Consider the following 24588-nt stretch of genomic DNA (forward strand, 5'->3'; position numbering starts at 1 on the left):
ACGACATAAAGTAAATGTGACCAGAATTATGACTGAAAAAAAAGATCAACATGATAATTTACATGAAGGAGATGCGCTTTCTTAACCTGGGGGGTTAGATCGCCATTAATAACCACTAATGGACTCTTGGCGTCAAGTTCAATGAGACGTGTTTCACGATCAATTCGTGTGATCAGAACTTCCAATCTCATATAAAGTCAATTGATTGCGGCGGTATTTCCATACATTCGTGTGTGTGTGTGTGTGTACACGTGTAGAGATCTTCCCTTGCCGTCTCGTCCGCTCGGTGTTTTTTTTTATTTTTCGGCGATATTCCCCGACAGAAACGGGGTTGCGGACAGCAGCCGGCCGCTTGTATTCAAATGACTCTCAATCTGGTTTCGCAGGGGGGGGGGGGGTGATCTCGGCCGGCCCCTCCTGCCCCTCCGCCCTGCCATTGGCCCGCTAGTCACCAACCTGCCGGGGGAAGTCCGAAAAGCTGCTGTATCAATGTCCATTCATTGACCGGGAGTGTCGGCGGAGACAACAATACCCCGCATCACTCATCTCCGCTGTCCCCGGGAAAGAGCACAGAGGGAGGCCGGCGCAGATCTGCGAGTACACGGCCAGACCTCCGGACGAGGCCAGCAGTCCCTTCCCCGACAAGCCCTGCATGACGGATTTATCCGAAACCCGAAGAGGAAGATATGCTCGTTTTAAAATTTTCCGGGAGGTTTTTGAGCTAGGGGAAGATTTTTTTTTAAAAAAGTTGAGGATTTAATTTCCCAAGTATACTTTATTTTCTTTTAAAAAAAGGTTGTTTTTTTTTGTAAAGAGTGAAAGGGGATTCAACCCAACGAGAAGTTTTGACACCTATTTTGTTTTTCTTCATCCTCCCGAGCTGGAAACGGCTTGGCTTTAAAACAAAATGACACGGATGTTGGCCGCTGTTTTGGTGGCAGTTGTCTTTTCAAGTAAGTGAGCTGTTTTTTTTCCCCTTTTCGTCGTTGCGATCACCTGAATGACACGTTCTGCGGGCCCGGGACGAGCAGTGACCTATTGTTCCCATGGAACACCGTTGCCCATCTCCCGGACAGGGGGCTGTGTAATCAGTGACCGACGTCACTCAGTCGTTTGTCTCCCGTGATAATAATGATAATAAAGCTATTTAAACTTAAAACGGTGTGCGTATAAAACAATACTGGTTTCGTAACGATTTGAAAAGGCGTTGACAGATATGAGACAGATCATTGATGAACATGAACTCACAAGTCGTATTTGCAGTTGTAAAGCTGTCTAAAATAAAAAAATGTTTTCTCTTGCGTTCTAATAACTCCATGCGCCAGGCGGACTGACGCTGGCTAATTATACTTTAAGCCCAGTTCTAATCAGACCAGCTGCAATATGAACTTTTTTTTTGCGTTGACTCTTGAGTTGCTGATGCGCGTATCTGTGAAGCTACCGGCTGTTGTTCTGTAAGGCCCAAGGTTCGGGCACACGGAACCCCACGGTCCTGCTACGAGCTCAGGCCCCATCTGTCCGGTCCTGCCGGGACCGAGAGCTGACGCGGTTAAGCAACGCTTTCACTACGCCTTAATAATCGTGTTTCCCTGACCCCCCTAGAAATACGCTGGATGGAAAAAAAAATGCAGTCTCCTAACATGAGACATCAACTTTTACGGGATATTTACGAACGCAATTTTGGATACCCTATTATCTTTTACGAGGATCTTAAAAACAGCCCAATACCTGTTCGATTTTGTACGGAGGGAAAATTAGATTACTGTAGATGGATATTGATTTTCGTTAGCCTGCGGAATTAAAACGCGTGAGACGCGTAGATAAGTGTAGAAATTCGGAAATGTATGAACAGAGATCCCCTGCTTTTCAGTTTGGTTGATTTTAGCTTGGACACTGACGTGTAGTCTGAGAAAAGGTCTATTAGCCGAAATGTCTACCCCAAACCTGATGATTCATAAGGTGCCTATCTTTTGTAGTTCCTTTCTGTTCTTTGAGGAGAGCCTATCCGTAAACTGTCCCAATTTGAGCAGAAACCGTTTCGCTGTTTACGCACGCTGAGGAGTCGAATACCAGATCAGTATTCTTTACACAGGTTAACTGCATATTTTCGGTCAATTCTGACAAGTCGCTTAGTTTTTGTAATCGAATTTCTTTCTGTCGTAATTAACCACAGAATCCCCTCTCTTAAATTATACGCGTGAAATGCTTCGATTTCAAAGCGCTTTGGAAGACCAGACCAGCTTCTTCTCCTCGTATGAACTTCATGTGATCGCTTGCTGAAGCTTAATGGTTAGCTGGTTTGGTGGTCTGTCACGTTAAAGTTGCTTCTTTTCCGATTGAAAGGGGAAATCGCTAAAAAAAAGCGAATTTGCGAAGGTGCTTTCTGTTAACAGGCGTTCTGTGACTTAAAACACTGAGCGAGCCGATTCACTTTGCGAACTAGACTTCGTCCTGTGAATCTCTAGATATTCTCGGTCTAAACAGCTTCTTCTCTTTATTACGAAGAGCAATGCGGTGTTAACCGCACGTTAAATGCCTCAGACCACGGCAAGGAAACTCGGCCTCTGTGTAACGAGTTTACTATGGTAAACCTCAGCAGCTCGCTGAAACAACCTGTCCCACGGTCCTTCCGTCGGGTTCCAGCTTCAGTGAGGGCTGCAAAATCCCGTTTGTACTCTGCAATGCAACGTGCGTAATATCGGTGTGAATGCACAGGACGCTTGTCGGCGTGAGCTATCACTACCCTAGCCAAAAGTTGTTTAAAAAACTTTTAAGGGCCGATTTGCGCCGGTTCGCCCGTCAGCTCTCCCCCTCATTGCTTATCTTCCCAGTTAAGCGATTTTCGTTGGTTATTTTCTTACTTCAACCTGCCTATCCGCTTCGTCAACTAATACTTTGAGCGAATGCAGCCGAATCTCTTTGCGTGTCCAAAAACGACACGAACTGAAGGTAAAGTAGTATGCGTAAAAGAAAAACCCAAAACACAGCAGTCTGAATGTGCCAGGCAGAACTTGAGATCCGCGGACTGTCTCAGACGCAATCTTGACCGAGCTGCGCGTATTTGAATCAATTTCAGTGCTTCTCCGTTGCTCTCCAGGAGCGCTCGCTATCAAAGCCGGGGTAATTAACGCAGACGAGAGTGCTGGTGCATATTTTGCCTCCCCTGCGGTGGGGAAAGAGGTGGTGAGGGAGGGTCGTTAATAGGGGCTAATTAATTAGGTGATTAGGCCAGGCAAGGCGACAAACGCGACATTGTGGGAGGTAATTATGTACGACCGTGTTGAGGTAAACTGAGCGTGGCGCGCTTTTCACAGAACTTGAACGCTCGCCAACACGTTTTAAGCAAAGTTTTACTTCGGAAACGTTTCGCAGCTGGTGTCTTCCTCCTGACAGACTCCGTGGGGGGGAAGGGGGGGGTGGATTGCAAGAAAGTACAGGACTCTCTACTTTCCGCCTTCCGAATAAACTAGTTTTCAGGAAGTTTACTTCAGTTTTAGAATCAATTGACTAATCCCGTCGAGGCTCTAATCTTGAAGCTTTGTAGACTTCAGGGGAACAATTTTGCGTTTAGTATTTAATGCTGCTTTTTTCCCCTCTAATGACTAGAACGTATTTTACACAACTATAAAAGTAAGTTGATTACGAAACCTGTCTCATCAGGGCGGTTTCGAGTAGGCGTGTTGTGTGGGGGTATTGATCGCTTTTAAAGATCTTTTCCTTTTCGCTTTATTTTGGAATGTGGTCTAGAATTTAGTCATGATTTAACTATGTTTTGTGGCGCAGGGTCGGACGAGAGCTGTTTTGTTTTGTATTGTGCTAGTACTTCTGTTAGGCTGTGTGCACTGTAACGCGGTTACAAGCAGTATACCCTGATCATTAACTGATTTAGTATAATTGTGTGTTATGCTCTTGAACGTGAACATCTACTGCTCATTCTACCGGTGTTGGTGCTGCTGTTGCTAGTCACAACGTTCAATTGGTCCGCAGGCATACTTATGTCTGAAATGGATGGTGATTTAGAGATCTGGCGAAAAGATGACGGAGATGGCGATGAAGATTTACGGTGAATAATTGTGTGAACTCTCAGGGGCTAAAGGGAACCGTGATCTCAGGTACGAGTGCAGGAAGGCGATCGCTGCGCGTTCCCGTCAGCCGCTCCGGCTCCCCAGAGCAGGGAGCGCGCAGGGGAAAGTGTGGCTCTGGGTGGAGGGTAGCTGTTGTGCGTTGAGTATCCTCACGCAAAGTTGCATGATTGAAGGGTCGTCTCAGCTTTAGCGAGAGAGGAGAGAGGGGAAAAACGCGTCTTCAGGGAAAGGTAACTGTCCCCGGACTCTCACAGTGCGCGTCGCCAGCGAGAGCCGCAGAGCCCGGGGTCTCCAGCCGCCTCTCTCAGTCGATCAGTCGCAGGGTACCCGGTTTAAACCGCGCGGATAGCAACACCTAGGGGGGTCGAGCTGAAATGTTAACGGACCGAAGGGGGTTGAAGGTTCGGTTTTCACTCGTGATGCAGTGCTCTGGGTTTTCCGTCGAAACACCCTCACAGCGCGGTCCGGGGCGAGTTTGTAGACGGACGCGGCCCCAGCTGGGGTGTCTCTGGTAACGTGTAACCCCACCCCCACCGCAAGTGGGAGAAAACAGCGGCGCAGCGAGGTTTGTGCGACGTTCTGGAGTGTGGAGCTGGACACAGGGGCGATTAAAGCGTGTATCCCCACCGGGCCTGGCGGGGGCGGGAGCTCCTCTGCTCCAGTGCTCACATCCTCCCCACCTTCATTTCCATGAGAGTGGGCTGCTTCTGTGGGGGCTCCCTGATTGAGGTCTTATTAAAGAGGGGGGGACATTGATCCCCCTGCAGCTGCCCAAGGCCATACCTCACTCCCCCACCCTCTATCACTGGGCCAGATCTGGGGCACTTTGATCCACACGGACATTCCTCAGAAACAGGGTGGTGGCAAGTGAGGAGGAGGAGGAGGAGGAGGAGGAGGAGGGAGCTTAATCCAAAGCAGGCATGAAATCAACCTGGTGCACTGTCTCTCAAGCAGCATCTCTATTCCCTGTGCGTGTGTATATATATGGTTTGAGCAACGATTTCCAGGTTTAGGGTGTTTTCAGAGAAATCACAAGTCGCTATGCATGATGGGAATAAGAATATTGATGAGCTGTGACCACATCAGAACACTGGAGAAAGCTGTATGGTCTAATTACATCAAAGAAAGCAGCTAGAGACCACCGTTTGCCCCCTCGTTAGAGCTCATCAGCCCAGCCTAGCTATAATCTGACCAGTGAAATGAACTAAATGAACAGTACGTTCTAAGAGCCAGCAGGAGCTGCTATGAAAGATAGGAGTTATGTGCATGAATGTAGGAACAGCTCTCTTTTTGAAAAAGGCCTTCCCAGGCTTGTACCAGAGAGTGCTGACCCTGGTGGCTCTGTACACTAAACCGGTAAACGAGATTAACATTTGTGAGTCAGAATTACCCCAGCTGGATGGGCTCCTGGAAACCTGTCAGGCCCAGTGTCCTGTTGCAGCCTATCTCTTTTGTGATAATGAAGCTGTTTAGAAATACCCAAAGCAAACGCAGTTGTGTGCTGCAGCAGCAGGAGTGAGCAGGCTCCTGACAGGTTTAACTGGGGGCAGGTTCTGTTCCAAGTGGTCCCAGGGTCCGGATATAGGGCCAGGTTGGACTCTGGTCCATGTCATAAGGCACCTGAGATCAGGATTCTCCAGAACTGAGTCTTACCATTAGTCAAGCCCTGCCAGGATCTGGTTGAGCCTTTGCTGAGTGTCATCACAGTGAGCTGTTTGTGGGTTTATGCCAGCGTGTTGGGGTGGAGAACAGTGTTCAATATGAGCTGCATCAGTCCTCCATTTGATGCCTGTGTCAGCTGTTAGTGCTGTGGGTCTGAGGGGATACAGTGCACAATAACAAAAGTGAAACAAAAGTGTTTTGATTCAGCATGTATATTGTTGTCTGTAAAAATGTTCGGGCAAGGATTTTGTAGACATTGCAGGCGTCTATAAACCTGCAAGTTTGTTTCTCAGTCTGACCTGTTGGTTTGTAAGTCACCAAGCTTGTTGCCACAATAATATCCTTAATTTGACATGTGTTCTTGGACTTTTATAAAGCTGTTGTTGGGTGTGTGTGATGGAGGGCAGTGACAGGAGGGTTGGGTACAGTATGTAAGCTATCGAAAAGCAATCAAAGCAGACAACATATGAGAACACACAGCACACACTACAAAACACACTACACGTGCAGCAGAGACCGCAAGAGCACACACTACAACAGCACACACTACAACAGCACACTCTGCAACAGCACACACTACACACACTGCACACTCTGCAACAGCACACACTACAGTAGCACACACTGCAACAGCACACACTATAGTAACACACACTGCAACAGCACACACTACACACGCTGCACACACTGCACACACTGCACACACTACAACAGCACACTCTGCAACAGCACACACTACACACACTGCACACTCTGCAACAGCACACACTACAGTAGCACACACTGCAACAGCACACACTACAGTAACACACACTGCAACAGCACACACTACACACGCTGCACACACTGCACACACTGCACACACTGCAGCTGCACACACTACACACACTGCACACACTACAACAGCACACTCTGCAACAGCACACACTACACACACTGCACACACTACACACATTGCACACTGTGCAACAGCACACACTACACACACTGCACACACTACACACATTGCACACTCTGCAACAGCACACACTACACACACTGCACACTGTGCAACAGCACACACTACAATATCACACTGTGCAACAGCACACACTACACACATTGCACACTGTGCAACAGCACACACTACATACACTGCACACACTGCAACAGCACACACTACAGTAGCACACACTGCAGCAGCACACACTACACACACTGCACACACTGCAACAGCACGCACGGCACACGCACGGCACACTGGAAGAGCACAAGTCTGTACTGAATATTGCACACACTGTGAAGTGTGACGTTTCATGTAGTCTGTACTGAATATCGAGTGCAGTCGGTTTCTGCTGTAGTACTGTGACCCCAAGCAGAGAGACTTTTTACGTGAAATAAATGAGTCAAAAAAGCACGTGATCATGTACTTCTTGACAGTTCCTTTCCTCCCTGTCTTAAGACATACCTACGTTCTTTTAATGATAGCAATTCCCTTAGCCTTCACTAGAATCCAGTAATGAGCACAACCTGTTTTGATGATCCCTCGACTTGCATATGAGAATCTGTTGGGCTGGGCTTGATTTCTGGATAGGCAGAAACACAGGGGATACAGTATCTGAAAAACTATATCTTATCCCTTAATCACCTCCTAACAGAGTTTTTCTGGAGGCTGAGATCCTGCTGGTGGCAGTGGAGGTTTACTGATGGCCACCAGCTCTGTTAGACTGGGTTGTGTGATCATCTGCTGCGTGGTTCTTCTAAGCTGCTCTTTCTCACAGAGGTTGCGTGCGGCCAGATCCAGCACCACTCTTGTCAGAGTGAAGTTCTAGAGCCCAGCTGATATTGCCTGCCATCACCCAGTCACAGCTGGACAAAACACTGCTTTGCCATTCACTACCAATTCCCCGAAGAGTGAAGCCCGTTCAGTGTCGCCAAAAAGTGTGACGCCATACCTCGGACTTTTTTCGAGTGCACGTTGTTGGTGAATAATTCCACCATTCCCACCGTCAGAAGATAATGACAATTCTGTCTGAGAGCTGATTCCACTATAACGGTGGCAGCAATTTAAAGACATATGTACCCCCCTCCCTATTCTGACAATTTCACAAAGCTTTCTGTAAAAATGTCACAGTTCCTGCGGAAACCTAGAGCCTGTTTTGATAAGGGCTTCTCCAGGTATCCGTATGTATTGCTGGCAAAAAATAACGATGAACGCCTCAGGACCATTACCTTACCATATGACAAAATTGCCGTTTTAATGATGGTTTGTTTTTAGTCATTGGCGGCTGGGAAGGGGGATGTGGCTCTAAGTGATTAAAACTTTTGCGGAGCTGACCCAGTGAGGAGTCCTTGACAGAGGAGTTGAAAAAAAGCAGGTTCGCACAGCGCGGGAGGAAGTCGAGTGATTTCATACGGTGCGGTTTAGTGTTTTTGGGGGGTTGCTTAATTACTTGAGGGGCGTTTTGCCCCACCTAACAAACAACGGCAATAAATCGCCCCGCTTAATCACCCCCACACCCCCGAAGACAGCCCCCTGTTAAGTGTTTACTTCCATATCGGAAGCGCTCCCTGTTTACCCGGCTTTGAACTTGGTCGACGCCAGATAATGACGATCAATCTTTAAACAATGCCCGGCGCGGTTATTAGGCGCTGTTTGCTCTCCAAGTCTTGAAGTAGTCGCCGTCGGCCGGGAAGGGAGGGAGTTTAACTCCCATTAGCGAGACAAAAGAGGCAGCCCCCCGACTCGGGGCTTCACGCTGTCCCGCGATCTGAGCCCGCTCCCCACTTCCCCGCCGACCGCCCCGCATGCGCTGCATTCAGCCTTTGTCGAAGCGCCGTATCCAACCGCTTTAATGGGAGATAATGGCGGGAGAGAGAGAAAAGGGAGGAATTCTCCAGGCGCGCATGCATTTGTAATCCCGCACAAAAGGGGGCTGGAATATATTTCAGGGGAAAGAAACAGAGAAACTTTCAAAGACATTTTTTTTTTCCATTTCTCTCGCTCGCTCTCTCTCTCTCTCTGGTGGCTTCAATCTGCTTTTTCAGATTCGGGCAGCGGTAGGGAGCTGGTTGGCGATGCCTGTATCAGGGCTTCTCGGATCGGGGTTCAGGATCCCAAAACTGTCTCCTTCCGTGCTGAACAGCTCTCCACCAGGGAGGAAGTCTTAAGGGGACAGGTTTATCCCTTCTCCACAACCTCAAGCACTTGGTGCTTGAAAGTAACAGGGAATCACAACTGTATTATCTTCCCAAGAGCTTGAGGCGTTTTAAAAATCCCTCATTCGGGGGTATTCAGCGACTTCGCTTCTACCTCCATCGTGTACCCGTACGTATTTAGATAAATAAGCCACGTACGGCACTCGAAGTGAAATTGCTGAAGGGGTGCAAGACACAACGGAAATCTCACACCTCATGAGTCCAATCACGCACTTAAAAAGCTCCGCATTGCCACATTAATACTCTCACACGATTCCAAGCGCAATACATTAATTAGGCTGAAGAAGATTCGACCCCTCCCCCGTGTTTTTTAATGCCCCACTGATGAGCGAGGACTGAAATGAGACGGGACGTTTAAATTTAAAACTCTGGACGCACACAGGCACAGCGCAAAGCAATCAGTGAAGGATTTGCCGATGTTTGCCTGATCGCGATACCCAGCGCCTGCTTTTCCAGCGGCTTAGAGCTGCGGCCACAATAGGCTCTGAAGTTCACGGGCACCGGGACAATAGACAAGGTGGAGGAGGGGGGTGGGGGTCTTTTAGTGGCCGAGCTCAAGCTGTCCACTGCCCCCACCAATTCTGGCAACTCTCCCATGACCCCGCAGTGGCTGAGGTCACGAAGGTGGGGGGGCTGGGGCGGATCCTGCCTGCTGTTCGGGACACCCCACAGATGGGGGGCTGAATTCAGCCTCTAAACTTGAGCACTCAATCACGGGGCTGCGGGTTCTGAAGTCTGTTTGGCCTTAATAAAACTTTATTACCATGTAGAGGCACAGAAAGAGGAGATGGATGGGTCTATATATCGGTGCTGAATTGAATTGGAAAGCTTAGCAGAAGCCACTGGCTGCATTAATAGGATTTCTGATTATGTCATGGCAATAGACAAGAGATGCTACTGCAGTTGATAACTCCATTGTTTCAGTCATTCATGATATAATTCAGCCAGAATGTTACCGACTTTGTGAAGGCTGCATGTCACAAAGCACAAAGTTCTGACATTTTTTAAGCCCAACTGCATTTCTTAAACAAGTTTGCCGAAAAATGCAGATACCTACGAAAAGAAGCCCCGTTCTTAGTTTCTGGCTCAGAGTTCACTCTGTGAAACTACCACCCTTGGGAGACTGTGTCTTAGAGCCTCTCAAGATGGATTTTTGCGGGCAGTTTGTGGGATAATCCAGGTGAGGACTTTGTGCCCCAGTGCTGTGTCAATGCTTTCTGCTGGAAGCAGTCTGTCCATATTTCAGATGTCCCCTGTCTGTGCCACAGAAACTAAAGCAAGAAAAACCCGTTGTGGATCTGTCTGACTTTGTCAGCGGTAGTTAGTCTATTCACAAAAAAAAATGCTTTTACATAAGAATATACGAAAACACGCATGGCCCTCTCCTTTCTAACCTTTCTCCCCATATGGTCCAGTAGTTCATAGTTAATTGAACCCAGGATCTCATCCAGCTGTTGTTATAAAAAAGCCAGGGTCTTTGACTTCAACAACATGGTATCTTGCTCCACACTCCCACAACTCTTTGTGCAAGGACGTGCCTCCTATGCTCAAATGGGTTGTGGGAGTTTGGAAGAAGCTACACAGCTGTGTTGTTGAAGCCAATATCCTGGTTGCTTTTAAGAAACATCTGGATGAGACCCTTACCGACCTAATAACTCATACCAACAACACGGCCCCTCTCCTCAGTGATCTGTCTTGTGTTCTTGTGGCTTAATGTGGGGAGCAGAGCTGCAGAGGATCAGGTGGAAGTTCATTCTGTGTGGAAAAGCAGACAGAAAGGAGACACAATGTTTTGGTGGTGGAGCCATGCTCAGGTGTGTGAAGAAAGTGCTATGTAGGTGAACTGGCTTCATCACTCTGCTCTCCTCCCCACTGAGAGCTGGTGTGTGGGGAGCGGACTGGCACATCATCCAGGTGGGGCTGCACATTGGTGGTGGTGGAGGGGATCCCCATGACCTGTAAAGCACTTTGAGGGGAGTGTCCAGAAAAGCGCTATAGAAGTGTAAGCAATTATTATGACTATTATCATATCCAGAATGTTGCTTCTTTTTTCTAATTATTATTGGCACGAATCTCTGATCGCAGTGAGATGAGCAATCTGTGTGATGGGTCGTGATAGAGGATATCCCAGAAGAATCAAACATCTGTTGGCTGAGAGCCAGCCTGTATCTGTTAGCTTTCCAATTGTTTCGGCTGGGGGGGGGTGTTAATGGAGGTTGGGCTTGGGGTTTAAGGTGTTTAGGGGGCTGTAGGGAGGTTCGGGGAGTAGGGAGCAGGCGTAGCAGCTGGAAGGTTGAAACATCTCAATTTCACATCTCATCATGCAAGTTCAAGACCAAGATTTCCCCTCTCCGTGCTGGGGGGGCTCCGTCCTTTTTGTCCTTATGTATATTGCGGATTGCCGGGACTTTCGAAGGTCAAAAAGTGAACCTGACCTTCTTCTGAGTGCAGCCCGGGGTCTGCGGGCGACCAAGTGGCCCCCAAAGGGCTGATTGGAATAAGAAAAGAGAGGCGGGGGGGGGCGTGATGAAAGTGACTCTGGCGGTCGGAGGGGATGGGGTTTGAGTGATGGGGTGGCATGGGAAAGTCACCCCGCAGCTGAGAGCGAATGGGCCGTGAAGGGACGAAAGAGAGGAAGGGAGGGACGGGGATCTGAAAAATGGGGGGAGGTGGGGGCAGATGGCGCCTTGAGTGGAAGGTGTTGGGCGAAAGTGAGGGAGCGGGGGGGTCGACTGCTGCCTATTGTAAAGGCAGGACTATTGTTCGAGTCTGGCCCAATCGCCACCCTGCTCTCGGAGTGAATAGAAGTCACCCCGACCCCGCCCCCCCGGCCCCCTGCTCCAATCCCAATCTCTCTGATTGAACAGAAGTCACCCAAGCCCCGCCCCCTTGCTCCCCCTGCTCCAATCCCAGTCTCTCTGATTCAACAGAAGTCACCAGACCCCGCCCCCCCCTGCACCCCTGCACCAATCCCAATCTCTCTCATTAAATAGAAGTCACCAGGGCTCCGCCCCCTGCCCCCCACCCACCAGCATTGTGCGACTCCTGTGTCCCTGTCGGGCTCAATGGCATGTGTCGCTCTGGTGGGGGAGAGGGGCTGCCATAGATCTCCTGCAGCGGGAGGGAAAGGGAGAAGCTGTAAAAGAGCCATCCATCAGTGTGTGTCAAGTGCACATTCTCCCCCAGCCCTCCTGCAGTGGGGTTGTCACCCTAGTTACCCCCTCCTTCTCCACACTCACACCCTCCTAAAAATGAAGATATCGGTGTCCAGTGTTTGATTTATTTCATCTCGTCACATGGGGGTCTTCAACAACCTCATAAAGCAGGTCGAGCTCTTCCTGAGTTTAATGGCCTAAAGGCCTACTCTCTCAGAGAGCTGTTATCGTGATGCTGATCGAGACCTTATCATGTCCTGACTTTTAATTACAGCATCACTGTCTGGATTCTTCTGAAAGCCCTGCTTTGCAGTTTCGATTTGTTATGTGATGTGATTTCATAGTTACACGTCGTGTCTCTGCCAGTCATGGAAAACGGCGAATTCGTGAAAAGATGTCTGCTCTTCATCACCTTCTCATGTCATGTCATCAGCTCTTTTTCTCATGCTGCTGATCGTCTTCCGGAAGTCACAGGGAAGCAGATTCGTGTACTTCGTACCATCTGGAGAGAAGTGGAACATTAGTTTCCCCAGTCAGTGATCCCCGGTTTACTTTCTGAGGAATGTGAAACTGTGATTTCTTTACTTACGTCTTTTTATTGTCCCAGATGGAGAATATGTTTTGCAGGCAATTAACACAATATGAACCAACTCAACATTTGCAAATAAGAGACATCTGTGTATGATGAGGAAGAAGAAAATAAAAACACATAAATTGATATAGTAAAATACACAGTAAAAGAAGCAGGTTAATAACTGGAATAAAAGATGACTTATTTCTATTGTATGTGAAAAATCTAAATCGATATACAGATGGAAGAAGGTCACTGTGCAAGTGATGGTCAGTGATTATACTGGTCTTGTGCACTATTTGCTTGATGTAGATGTCTGAGAGCTGTTGTACACCAGTGTTACTGGCTACCTTCACAATCCTGCTCAGTCTGTTTTTATTAATGTATTCAGTTTATCAAACCCGGTTACCGCAATGAATGTTAGGATTCAATTAAAGTTCTTTAGAACAAAGTCAACGTTGTAGCACGCACATTAAAAGAGCAGAGTTTTCATAGGAAGACCAATCGCTGTGGGCTCTTCTAACATACGGCGTCCATGTTTTCCTTAAAAATGAGTTTGTCATCAAGAATAGTGCCAAGATATTTGTTGAGATTTTGCCGTTTGGAATCGGTTTCTTGTGAGATGAGCTTGCCCAGGAAAATAACATTTTCCCTGAAACGTTTTGGTCGATGATCAATATTGAGTTCTGCACATCATGTTCCTTAACAGCAAACATATCTAAACAGATGTAGTTAGAGAACATTCTAAAGAATATTAGGAAGAAAGAAAGAGCAAATCAGCCCCTCAGTTCTTAGCAGGAGAATCAGCTTTTTACTGACCAGAACCAATCTGATAAACATGGACACCCCCTTCCTAAGAGAAGAGTCAGAGGTAACTTGTGAGGCGCGATGTACAGCAGGCATTCTGGGTAACGGGTGTCAGACTTGTGGCACTGTGGTGTTTATAGGGGACTGGAATCTGAGTGGGGGTGGATGGAGGAGACAGGGAGCTGTGATCTGGGGTGATTTCAGAACATCAGAAAGATTCCAGAGGAGACAACGCCATTCAGCCCGTCAAGCCTGTGTGGCTGTTAGGAGCTAATTGATCCAAGGATCTCGCTTCTGGAAGGAAGCCAAGGTTTTGGCAGGATAGCCTGTTCCACACTCCCACAACTCTCTGTGTAAAGAGGTTTACCTGTTTTCGGATGCATCTTTTTTCCCCTTGTGACCTCTAGTTCAGAACCCGTTAAGAAGATGTGGGATTTATAATCTATACCCTTAACGTATGAAATATTTATATGTCAATGTGTTGATTGCGTGTTTCTTATTTCCGTTCTGATGTGTAAAGAGAAAAAAAACAGAATGAATATGCTGAGCTCATTTTTTTTTTAAATCATGCAAGGAGTTCAGGTGTAGTTCATGCTGTATTTTGAACTTCAAGTCAGCACTCCTGAAAATGACTGGACAGTTGAAGGCTCATCACCTCCTGGGGATATAATTTCTGCTTCATACCGAGCCCAGTCTTGCTGAAGACAAATATATCTTGTATTTAAAATGTGAAAAATAATAAGCATTTATTGAATGACATCAATGCTAGTTAAGAATTCAAAGTTTACATTCCTACTTGTTTTCATATTTAATACAGCTTTCTGGTGCTTACACTGTGCTTTGCATTAGAACAGTGCTGTTTGTCAGCTCTGCACTGCATCATTGCAGAAACAATGATTGTCCATATCCTAGACTACTACCGACCTCTGAAAAGGGAAAAAGGCCTGTGCCCTATTTGAACCCCATTTCTTAATCTAATTAGTGTCGCTCGTTAAGCCATTAATTACGTGGAAACCGTCCCAGTGGCCTTGCGGTGTGAAGGTCTAGGGTGCCTCGTTAGAGACGGCGTACAAAATGGAGTCTTTCCCTTGACTTAGCTCGTTAGTCTGGGGAATAATTAAAAACCCGGGGTGATCGATGAAATTGGTGGCCCATTCCATGATTGCATCATCAATTACCTTTATGCCCCCCCCCACAGCACAGCCCCCCACACACACTTTGCCTTCATCCCAGTTATAAGTGGGAATAAAAACCCTCACTGTGGACTTTATTACCCCATAAACTTTCATCACCTCTTCATCACCTTGTGGTGGAGGTCGTAAAGCGTTCTATAAAAAAAAGAACCAGACCAGCCCCCTGCTTGCCTACAGGCCTGGTGGGTCGGATCAGCTGGCCTGCTGAGGGCTGAGAACTGCTGACTGCGCCCGGCCCTGCCCTGAGGATCCGATGGACCTGTTTATCCTCCAGGCCCGGGTCCGACTGCTGTCAGAGAGCTGCATGATGTCAGAACCAGAGAAAGAAAGCCTGCTTTGGTCAATAGGATACTTTGGCCAAGGCATGAACCCTCCACAATCTCATACGTGTTTGCATTAGTATGCTGGACCATAGGAATACCATGCTAACATTTTACTACAGTACATCATAGTATTCCTACGGTCCAGTGTAGTGAAGCATCTGTCCAGATCTTTACTACAAAACCACTCATATTCTGATTGTTTCATCTGTCATTGATCTCTTTAATCATACTGTCTCGGTCTACCCCAGTTTTCCTCAATATATTCCAGTAGACTGGGGTGTCCCTGTGGCGTTGGGGTAAAGCTTATATTTGGAATGAATAGGTATTTGAAAGCCAGCACAGTAAGGCAGATCTTCGGACACAGAACGCAAGCATTCCTCAGGGGCCTGGTCGGCATCAATAACGATCAAGAAGGAAAAAAAGACGAATGAATTCCCGCAAAACTTTTTAAAGGCATCTTTAGAAATTCATAATTGAATGTGAACAATAACATAGCAAGGACACCTGAAAAACAAACCAGGGGTGCTTGGAGAGCGGAACATCTTGCCTGGCCTTGTTGTTAAAGCTGATGCCCTGCCTTGTTAAGAACCTCAAATGAATTCACAAATTACTAATGAGCACGTTCTGTGCAAACTGCACACAGGTGGACTCCAGTCAAGTAATTCTGTGACTTGGAGAAGAGAGTTGGTTACTTCAGAGGTAATTCAGGTGTGGCAAAGCAAGGGGGTGAATATTTATGCATTCAATTCTTTTCTGTTTTTTTATGAATTTAGTAAAATGTCTGGATATTTTGTTTTTCCACTTTGACACGCTAGAGTACTTTGCGCTGATGAGAGCAGAAACTCTCAGTTAAATAAATCATGGTTCCCTGCTGTAACACAATTTTTTCTAGGCACTGTACCTCCCCTCTGACCTTGAAGGTGTATCGAGTTCTTCTCTACTCTGCCTTTTGTATCCTTAGGTTCTTATAAGGCTGCAGCAGTTCGAAAGTAAGGCTGCAAATGTTTTCTCCTCCCTGCTTCTCGTAAAAGCCTGTGATCAGGCCTTGTTAAGCACCCCTGGGACTTGAGGCAGGGGGTGGTTTCTTGGTGGTGAGCACAAAAGCAAACAGCTCGCTGACAGGAAACATACCCTTCTGGTGCCATTTAACAAAACAATCAGAGGCAGAGAGATAATTACAAGTTTGCAAAGCAAGGGGCGCCTTTGAAATTGCAAATGGTGGGAGACCCATTGATTAAGATCCCGGGGATGGAGGGTGGGTGGCATTTTTCAGAAGGGAAAGAAAATAAAGAGTTGCTTGAAATCCGATTCGTGCGAATTGGTTTTGTTCTGAAAATGTGGATCGATCCTGGCACATACGGACACTGACAACGGGCCTCTCTCCACATGCTCTGCTGTTTCCTGTGTTCATTTCGGAAAGCGAGAAAACCATCACCTTCCTCACGTTCAGAAGAGTGCAGTTGTCCATCACACTGCTGTTTTCTGTTCTGTGCCCCCAACAGATCAAGTTCACTTACAGTGTGCAGTACAGCTACACGCTGCACCACGGACTGCAGGTTCTCAATGCAGCTAAACTCTGCATTTAAATGAGTCCTTAACTGAGCCCACAAGTTGCTTGATGGGACCTTTGCAAGCTTTTGGAGCTCTGCAGTTACCAATGAGGTGCAATAGCTGAAAGGCAAAACTGCAACAGGTTGAAGACAGACGGATTCAAAATAAACCTACTTTTGGTCTTATTAATGGTTCAATTCATGAAATTCAGTGCCCAAATGGCACAAAAGCAGCAGGATCCCCAGAACCAGGACTGGGAACACCCCTGGCCTAAACACCAGGTTTGTGACATCACGTCTCTGTGTTGGGGTGAAACTGAGCAGCTTGGTTGAGTAGTATTCTCCTGCTGAGCCCCTAGCTGTTGATGAACGACCAATGCATCATTAAGTACAGAGGAATGGAGTTAAGTGAACATTATTGGTATTGCTCTGCTGGTATTGACATTTCAATACAAGTCCAAATTAAAAAGGCATGAAAACTCACATAAAACATGCCCTTGCCTACACAATTATCTGGCTCCATTGGCAATTATTAGAGTTGATTTCAGGTCAGTTTTCTGGTTCAACGGTCCTGCTGTTTATCATTTTTAAGTAATTGGGTAATTAGTGGAGAGTGACAAAACAGCCAGGATCTCTGGATATTCACACTTTGTGTTCATGAAGAATCGTGAAAATACATTCTTACCAGTTGTGCAGGATGGAAAGTGAAATCCATCAGGCAGGATCATCTTGGGGCGGAACTAACTTACTTTGCCCCTCCTCTCTTCCCTAGATGTGGGTGGAGCCTCTGAGCTGGCCTTCCTATTGGAGCCCAGTGATGTCATAGCAGTCAGGGACCGCCCACTGCTGCTGAGCTGCCAGGTGGAGGGCGAGGGGCCGATCACGGTGACGTGGCGCAAAAATGGGATCCCGGTGGCGACGGGCCAGCGGGCCAGCGTTCTGGCCAACGGCTCACTGCTGATCCAGAACTTCCACAAGCGGCGGGAGAGCAATGAGACGGACGCCGGGGAATATGACTGCGCCGCACAGAGCCGATACGGCATAGTGGTCAGCCGTAAGGCCCGGGTCCAGCTGGCCTGTGAGTATGTGGGAGACCATGCTGGGTGGGGGCTGACACAGAGCCTGCACTGATCCCCCTGATTGATTGATTGCATTGATTGATTGACTTACTGATTGATTGACTATATGTTAGACCACGCAGGTAGAGGGCTGACACAGAGCCTGCACTGATCCACTTAATTAATTAATTGACTTATTGATTGAGTGACTATGTTAGACTATGCAGTGTGGGGGCTGACACTGAGCCTGCACTGATCCACTTAATTGATTAATTGATTAATTGATTGACTTATTGATTGAGTGACTATATGTTAGACCATGCAGGGTGTGGGCAGAAACAGAGCCTGCACTGATCCACTTGATGGATTAATTGATTAATTGGTTGACTTATTGATTGAGTGACTGTATGTTAGACCATGCAGGGTGTGGGCTGACACTTGATTGTGCGACTGATTGTTTGAACACACATGCACACAAGGTTCCTGTGGCCCTCTCTGACTCAACCACTGTAAAATTATTCTAATCCATGGACACCACATCCTCACCAGTTAAAGTTCTTTAAATACTGTGGATCTTGTGGATTCATAAAACTCAGTAAATACATGCATAAACCAAAATTAATATATATATATCCAGACTGCATTTTACATGTGAAATGCCAGGGAACGTTTGTGCATCCCACATAAGAACAACATAAATACATGATTGAGCGCTGATGGGAACAAACACAGAAAAGCAAGAGCTTTTCTCACCACAGCTGATGTGTGGTGAGTGTTCTGGCGCACTATGGCTGCCGTCGCATCATCCAGGTGGGGCTGCACACTGGTGGTGGTGGAGGGGATCCCCATTACCTGTAAAGCGCTTTGAGTGGAGTGTCCAGAAAAGCGCTATCTAAGTGTAAGCAATTATTATTATTATTATTATTATTATTATTATTATTATTATTAAAAGCAAGAGTTCCACAGAACTGCTTTGGGATAAAACCGATCCCTTAGGATTAATCACCAACCTTTTTAAAAGCTCTTGTAAAATTTAGGCAGGGTTTGCAGCCATCACGCACAAAACCCTTGACTTCTAAGAAGACAGCGTGTTGCTCAATAGAGCGACTGTCCCTTAGGATCCAAGCCCCACATGCAAAACACTCAGGCCTGCTGAACCCCGATGCTGTCACGGGCGTTACAAGGTGACAAATGCGTTTTTCTGGCACTGCACCCCAGAAAGACCAGGGCGAGAACCAGCGTGGTACCAAGATCGTGTTGATTTTGATTCTCCAGCGCCTCACTCAGTCTCACTTGATATTGCCTCCTGGGAGAAGGTGGGGGGGGGATTATAACGACACATTTTATAGCCACCCCTGTCCCGGACCTCCCCTTCCCTTTTAAAGAGACAATGACGTCCTCCTTGCCCCCCCAGTCCCTCCCCACTGACCCCTCCCTCTGGCCTCATAAACCAGGGCAGCGTGGGTAATGGAGCACAGGGGGACACCTCTGGGCAGTGGGGTTACCATGGCGATGCACTTCATTCCCATTTCAGTTCCCCTTTATTGATTTGGAGCCTGGCTCCTATTTTTCCATCCGGCCTATTTTTAAGAGGGGCCTTTGCCTATCACTGGCCATAATTGAAGACCTAAATTCTGTCACCCTCCCATCCCCACCAGTGTTACTAACCAATTTCTGCTTTTAATCAGGACTAAGCGTTCGTACCAAGTAAGGTGACTCAGATTTACTCATTTCTTTGTCTGTTCATTGTACTGGAGCAATTCAGGTGAAGGACTTTGCTCAAGGGTAAAACAGCAGTGTTTCTCCTGGGATTTGAGCCCACAACCTTCCAGGTACATGGCCAGTGCTCCACACTGTGGTTCCAATTGTGGGGCTGATAGAGATGATGCTAAATAAATAAAGAGATGTCACAAGTTCAACAAACAATTATTGACAAGTGCACCTATAATAATAATAAAAATAATAATTGCTTACGCTTATATAGTGCTTTTCTGGACACTCCACTCAAAGCGCTTTACAGGTCATGGGGATCCCCTCCAGCACCACCAGTGTGCAGCCCCACCTGGATGATGCGCCAGTCCGCTCCCCACACACCAGCTCTCAGTGGGGAGGAGAGCAGAGTAATGAAGCCAATTCTTAGAGGGGGATTATTAGGAGGCCATGATTGGTGAGGGCCAATGGGAAATGTGGCCAGGACACTGGGGTAACACCCCTACTCTTCGAGAAACGCCCTGGGATTTTTAATGACCACAGAGAGTCAGGACCTCGGTTTGACGTCTCATCTGAAGGACGGCGCCTGTTTACAGTATAGTGTCCCTGTCACTATACTGGGGCATTAGGACCCACATGGACCACAGGGTGAGCGCCCCCTGCTGGCCCCACTAACACCTCTTCCAGCAGCAACCTTAGTTTTTCCCAGGAGGTCTCCCATCCAGGTACTGACCAAGCTCACACCTGCTGAGCTTCAGTGGGGCTGCCCATTGTGAGTTACAGGGTGATATGGCTGCTGTGTATATACCTTTGTGAAAGCAAAGAATAAACCCCAATCATAGATAGATAGATAGATAGATAGATAGATAGATAGATAGATAGATAGATAGATAGATCAAATGCAGATTCTACACAAAAACCATTGTGGTGGGCATTAGGTGGTGACTCCATGTGGACCAGCAAACTCTCCACTACTTCAGTATCCTGCACACGAATAATAACACCAGAAATGAAAGTATACCGAGTGTTTCTAAATATTCATCTTTGAAATGTCACTTCTTGAGTTTGGTGAGTGACCAGCTTTCATCAAAGATTGATCGCTGATAAACCTAATTGCAAGTGAGCAGTATTGCTTGGCTGAGGTGTCCTCCCACAGTCCAAAGGCATGCTGGGAGGTAAATTGGCTTCTGGGAAAATCGGCCCTGGTGTGAGTGGGAGTTTTGTGCCTGTCTCTTCCGCGATGGGTTGGTGTCCCGTCTCGGGTGTACCCCGCTTTGCACCAGGATAGTCTCCAGCTTCCCCCCCATGATCCGAGATTGGATTGGTTTGAAAATGGATGCACGGATGATTCGCTGGAGCTGGGGCTCCAATCCGGTTTGGTCAGAGAGAATGATCGGCTGGTCAGTGTTACACGTGGCCATCGTGCACTGGTGCTCTCTCAGCTGGGGCGTGATGCTTAATGGGAGCGATAATGTCATTCCGTGTGCAGGGCCAGTTTGATCCTGGGGCCACCCGGATCACGGTGGTTCTCCAGAAATAAGGAATTGTTCTTGCTCCTGCTCTGGTCCAGACCTGCCTCGTGTGCTGTGGTTCCCTTTCTGTGCTCGGACAATAGGAAAGGTTCCCTCAAGTTCCTTGTCGCACTGTGTCTCTTCACAAGGGGGCCCCATGTGTTCTGTAGAGATGACAAGCAGTGGGTTCACACTGACAGGCCAAAATCGTCTGGAACATCTCCCAAAGAGGAAGTGTAACAGGAGTACTGGGCCAGGAGACCTGGCTGATCTGCTGGGGAGAATCAGGAGTGAAACTCAGTTCTGCTGCAAAAAGGGCTGAGGCCAGCGTCTCCTGGGGGCAGTGCTCGTCTCCCTCAGCCTCACCCTCTCGATCTCGTCCCCAGCTCTCCCGAAGTTCCACACCCACCCGGAGTCGATGACGGTGGACGAGGGGGGCGTGGCTCGGTTCCAGTGTCAAGTGAACGGCATTCCCGAGGCCAACATCACCTGGGAGAAGAATCGGACCGCTCTGAGCACCAAGGACAACAGGTAATGGTTGCCGAGGCGACGCAGAGGCTGACAGTGCCTGGAAGCCTTCACTTCCTGGTTCTACCTGTCACCTGGCCAATGGTCTTCCTCCAATTGGTCAGGTGACTGAGGATGGCAGGTCCTTCCTCTCTGGGGGGGTGTGGCCCAGACAGGAATCTCCAGCACAAAAAAAGCACAATTTCCTGGTAGTGTGTTGGATTTGTTAAGCATGAGTGTTCCGCATGTGCTTGGCTGATGTGCCAGGTCCAGCTGAAGGCCTCCCTCTGTCTGCCCTGCAGGTACACGCTCCTGCCCGCGGGCATCCTGCAGATCACTGGCGTGCGCCGCGCCGACACGGGGGTGTACCGCTGCGTGGCCACCAACATCGCCAATACCCGCTACAGCCAGGAGGCCCAGCTCAACGTCAGCGGTGAGCGCGCCCCCCGCCGGGCACGGCTGAGGCCTTGTGCCCGAGCTACGCGCCAGTGCCGACCGGGGCGTCCAGGCGACATGGCTATCCCATCAGCCCTTCTGCATCGGCGGCGCCTGAAGCGTATCTCACTTGGTCTGTCAGAGCGTTTCTATTCGGAAAGGGGTCTAGAAGCTAATTGTCCCTCTGTGCCCCCTCTTCTGTCCACCCGCTCAGAAAAGAGCAAGATGACCGTCTTTTGGCCACTCTGGTGGGATCGTTTTGTGCGGCTGATTAAGACTTTTGCTCTAGGACAAGTAGCATGGCTCCCACATTAGAATTTCTCTTCTGATCACTTCTCTGAGGGATGGAGAAGACACTGTTGTTATGAGCTGTTACACTAAAGCTTTTGCTTTGATGCAAACTCCTAGTCAACACAAACTCACTGTCTACAGATGCAGCCAGGTCTTCGTGTATGTAGTTGCACAGCAGGTCATGTTCGTAATTGAACGGACTGTCTTTGGCTTGAAAGCCGAGGTGTGCAGTTAAGCAATGCACATCGCGTAGAGACAACCTTGCGCTGTAGTTTAAACACTGTAAATGTGTTCCATGTGGATTATGAGATACCTGCATGTGAAGAACACTGAAATATGCTACATCATTGATTTTGTGGCAAGCTTAGGTACAGTAAGTGCACAGATATAATATGGATCACAAACAGGAGGAAGCCTTTTGGCCCAGTAGTCCTGGAAAATCCAAGAAGTTTGGTTCCTTTGGTGTCTCCGGGTCCTTGCAATATTGTTGCTGATATTTTGAAGAAACCCCCTTGATTAACACCCCTCAGGATTTTGAATACCTGAACCATGTTTCCACCTAAACTTTGAATGTAAGAAACAAGCAGGGTTTGGTAACATTCGCCACACTGCTCTTCAGTTCTTCTTGTCTAATTCCAGCCTCTCCTTTCTTCCTCTCCTTTCAGTGGCGGCACCAAAAACCTACAAAGAACCGGTCATCCTCTCCGGCCCTCAGAACCTCACCATCACTGTACACCAGACGGCCATCTTGGAGTGCATCGCCACCGGCAACCCCCGGCCAATCGTGTCCTGGAGCAGGCTGGGTGAGTCCTCTGGCTCCTGCCCCACGATCACCACACAGAGGCCCACTGCTTCTGGAGAATGGTGGTCAAAGAACTGGGAATTTGCGCCTGAAAATGTGGAAAGGTGCAGGAGCAGGCTAAGGATGGGGAATTGAGTCCTCATAAGCGGACACTGCTATTGTACCCATAGGCAAGATGCTGTACACCAGTGACTCTGGGTCACGCAGCTCAGACAACCCTATAGTAAGCTGGTGTCGTGTTCAGGGACATTTGTTCCTTTAGTTCACTCACTGCAGAAACCTGCATAAGCACTGGCCTGATGGGCCTGCAGGCTGGGGTCTGTGTGGCCTGATGGGCTGGGTTCTCTGGCCTGATGGGCCTGCAGGCTGGGGTCTGTGTGGCCTGATGGGCCTGCGGGCTGGGATCTGTGTGGCCTGTGGGGCCTGCGGGCTGGGGTCTGTGTGGCCAGGTGAGCCTGCAGGCTGGGGTCTGTGTGGCCGGGTGAGCCTGTGATCACCTGTCTTCAGCTCAGGCCCACAGAGCTGAATATACGGCCCAGCTCCACCAGACTCTGTAACAGCTTCTTCCCGCAGGCTGTCAGGCTCCTCAACACCCTGGAATCTCCTTGCACCCACCCCAATTCCAGAAACAGGGTTTAAATCCCCCCAGTGTGTTGTGTAGATTGTATTATGTATTGCCTTGTCATTTGCACTATCTGCACTTTGCACTATGTGTATCCTGTCTACAATGTCTATGTCCGTGTCCTGTCTGTATTTGCACCGTGGCCCAGGACGAACGATATTTCGTTCCACTGTATACTTGAAAACGGCAGGAATGACAAATAAACGTCAACCATTCTGTGACCTGAGGGGTCCCCGCGCCCCTGACCTTGCCCTGCTCTCTGTGCCCCCGCAGACGGCCGCTCCATCGGCGTGGAGGGGATCCAGGTCCTGGGGACGGGGAACCTGATGATTTCCGACGTGTCCCTGCAGCACTCGGGGGTGTACGTGTGCGCCGCCAACCGCCCCGGCACCAGGGTGAGGCGCACGGCGCTGGGCCGGCTGGTCGTGCAAGGTGAGCGAGCGTCCCTCGGGCCCGGGCTTCCCGGTCGGCACGCCGCGCCCCGGCAGGCTCAATATCCCCACAACGCTCAGGAGATAACATCACTTTATGATCCCTATACAATTTCTTGCATTAGAAATCTGTCTTTTCGCAGACCCCAGCTTGCTCTCCATGAGACACACAGACAGGGAGAGAAGCTGGGGGTCAGAGCGCAGGGTCAGCCATTTATACGGCGCCCCTGGAGCAGTTGGGGTTAAGGGCCTTGCTCAGGGGCCCAACGGAGTAGGATTCCTCTGCTGGCCGCAGGATTTGAACCGGCAACCTTCCAGCCACAGACGTAGATCCTGAGCCCCAGTGACACCGCTCCGCCAGAGTAAACCAGAGTATTTTCCACAGATGTGGACACCGCGATGCTCAAACACGGTGATTTTTAAAATAAAATAAAATAGGTTGGTGTTCATGTGGAGTTAAAACAATGTAGGTTAATATAGCTCCGCTCCGGCATTCGACATCCCGTTGGACAGGTCACACAACCCAGTTTGGGGGGTCCAAACAGCACCCCACTTCGGCGTGAGCACACACAGCGCTCGCCGGCAGGGAAACGCCCCCGTAGAGACCCAGGGCGTTTCCGTCGGAGACCAGCTGGGCCCGAAATGGGAGAAGAGCTGTGCGTTGAAACAGCTTGAGG

The 24588-nt window shown here is 48.5% G+C and overlaps 1 protein-coding gene across 2 annotated transcripts in view; it reads left to right on the top strand.

The window, feature by feature from the left end:
• Positions 1 to 395: 395 nt before the first annotated feature.
• The window catches only part of LOC148639887 (immunoglobulin superfamily DCC subclass member 3-like), a 42778-nt gene continuing 18585 nt past the window's right edge, over positions 396 to 24588 (top strand). For both annotated transcript variants that reach the window (XM_088621528.1, XM_088621529.1), the window contains exons 1-6: positions 396 to 953; positions 17317 to 17622; positions 21210 to 21354; positions 21633 to 21763; positions 22722 to 22859; positions 23754 to 23912. In XM_088621528.1, the coding sequence (XP_088477654.1) occupies positions 908 to 953; positions 17317 to 17622; positions 21210 to 21354; positions 21633 to 21763; positions 22722 to 22859; positions 23754 to 23912 (925 nt within the window). In that variant the 5' untranslated portion in view covers positions 396 to 907. The remainder of the gene's footprint in view (positions 954 to 17316; positions 17623 to 21209; positions 21355 to 21632; positions 21764 to 22721; positions 22860 to 23753; positions 23913 to 24588) is intronic.

Source organism: Lepisosteus platostomus, chromosome 26 (genome assembly GCF_059453375.1).
Source record: "Lepisosteus platostomus isolate fLepPlt1 chromosome 26, fLepPlt1.hap1, whole genome shotgun sequence".
In the NCBI taxonomy this organism is placed as follows: domain Eukaryota; kingdom Metazoa; phylum Chordata; class Actinopteri; order Semionotiformes; family Lepisosteidae; genus Lepisosteus; species Lepisosteus platostomus.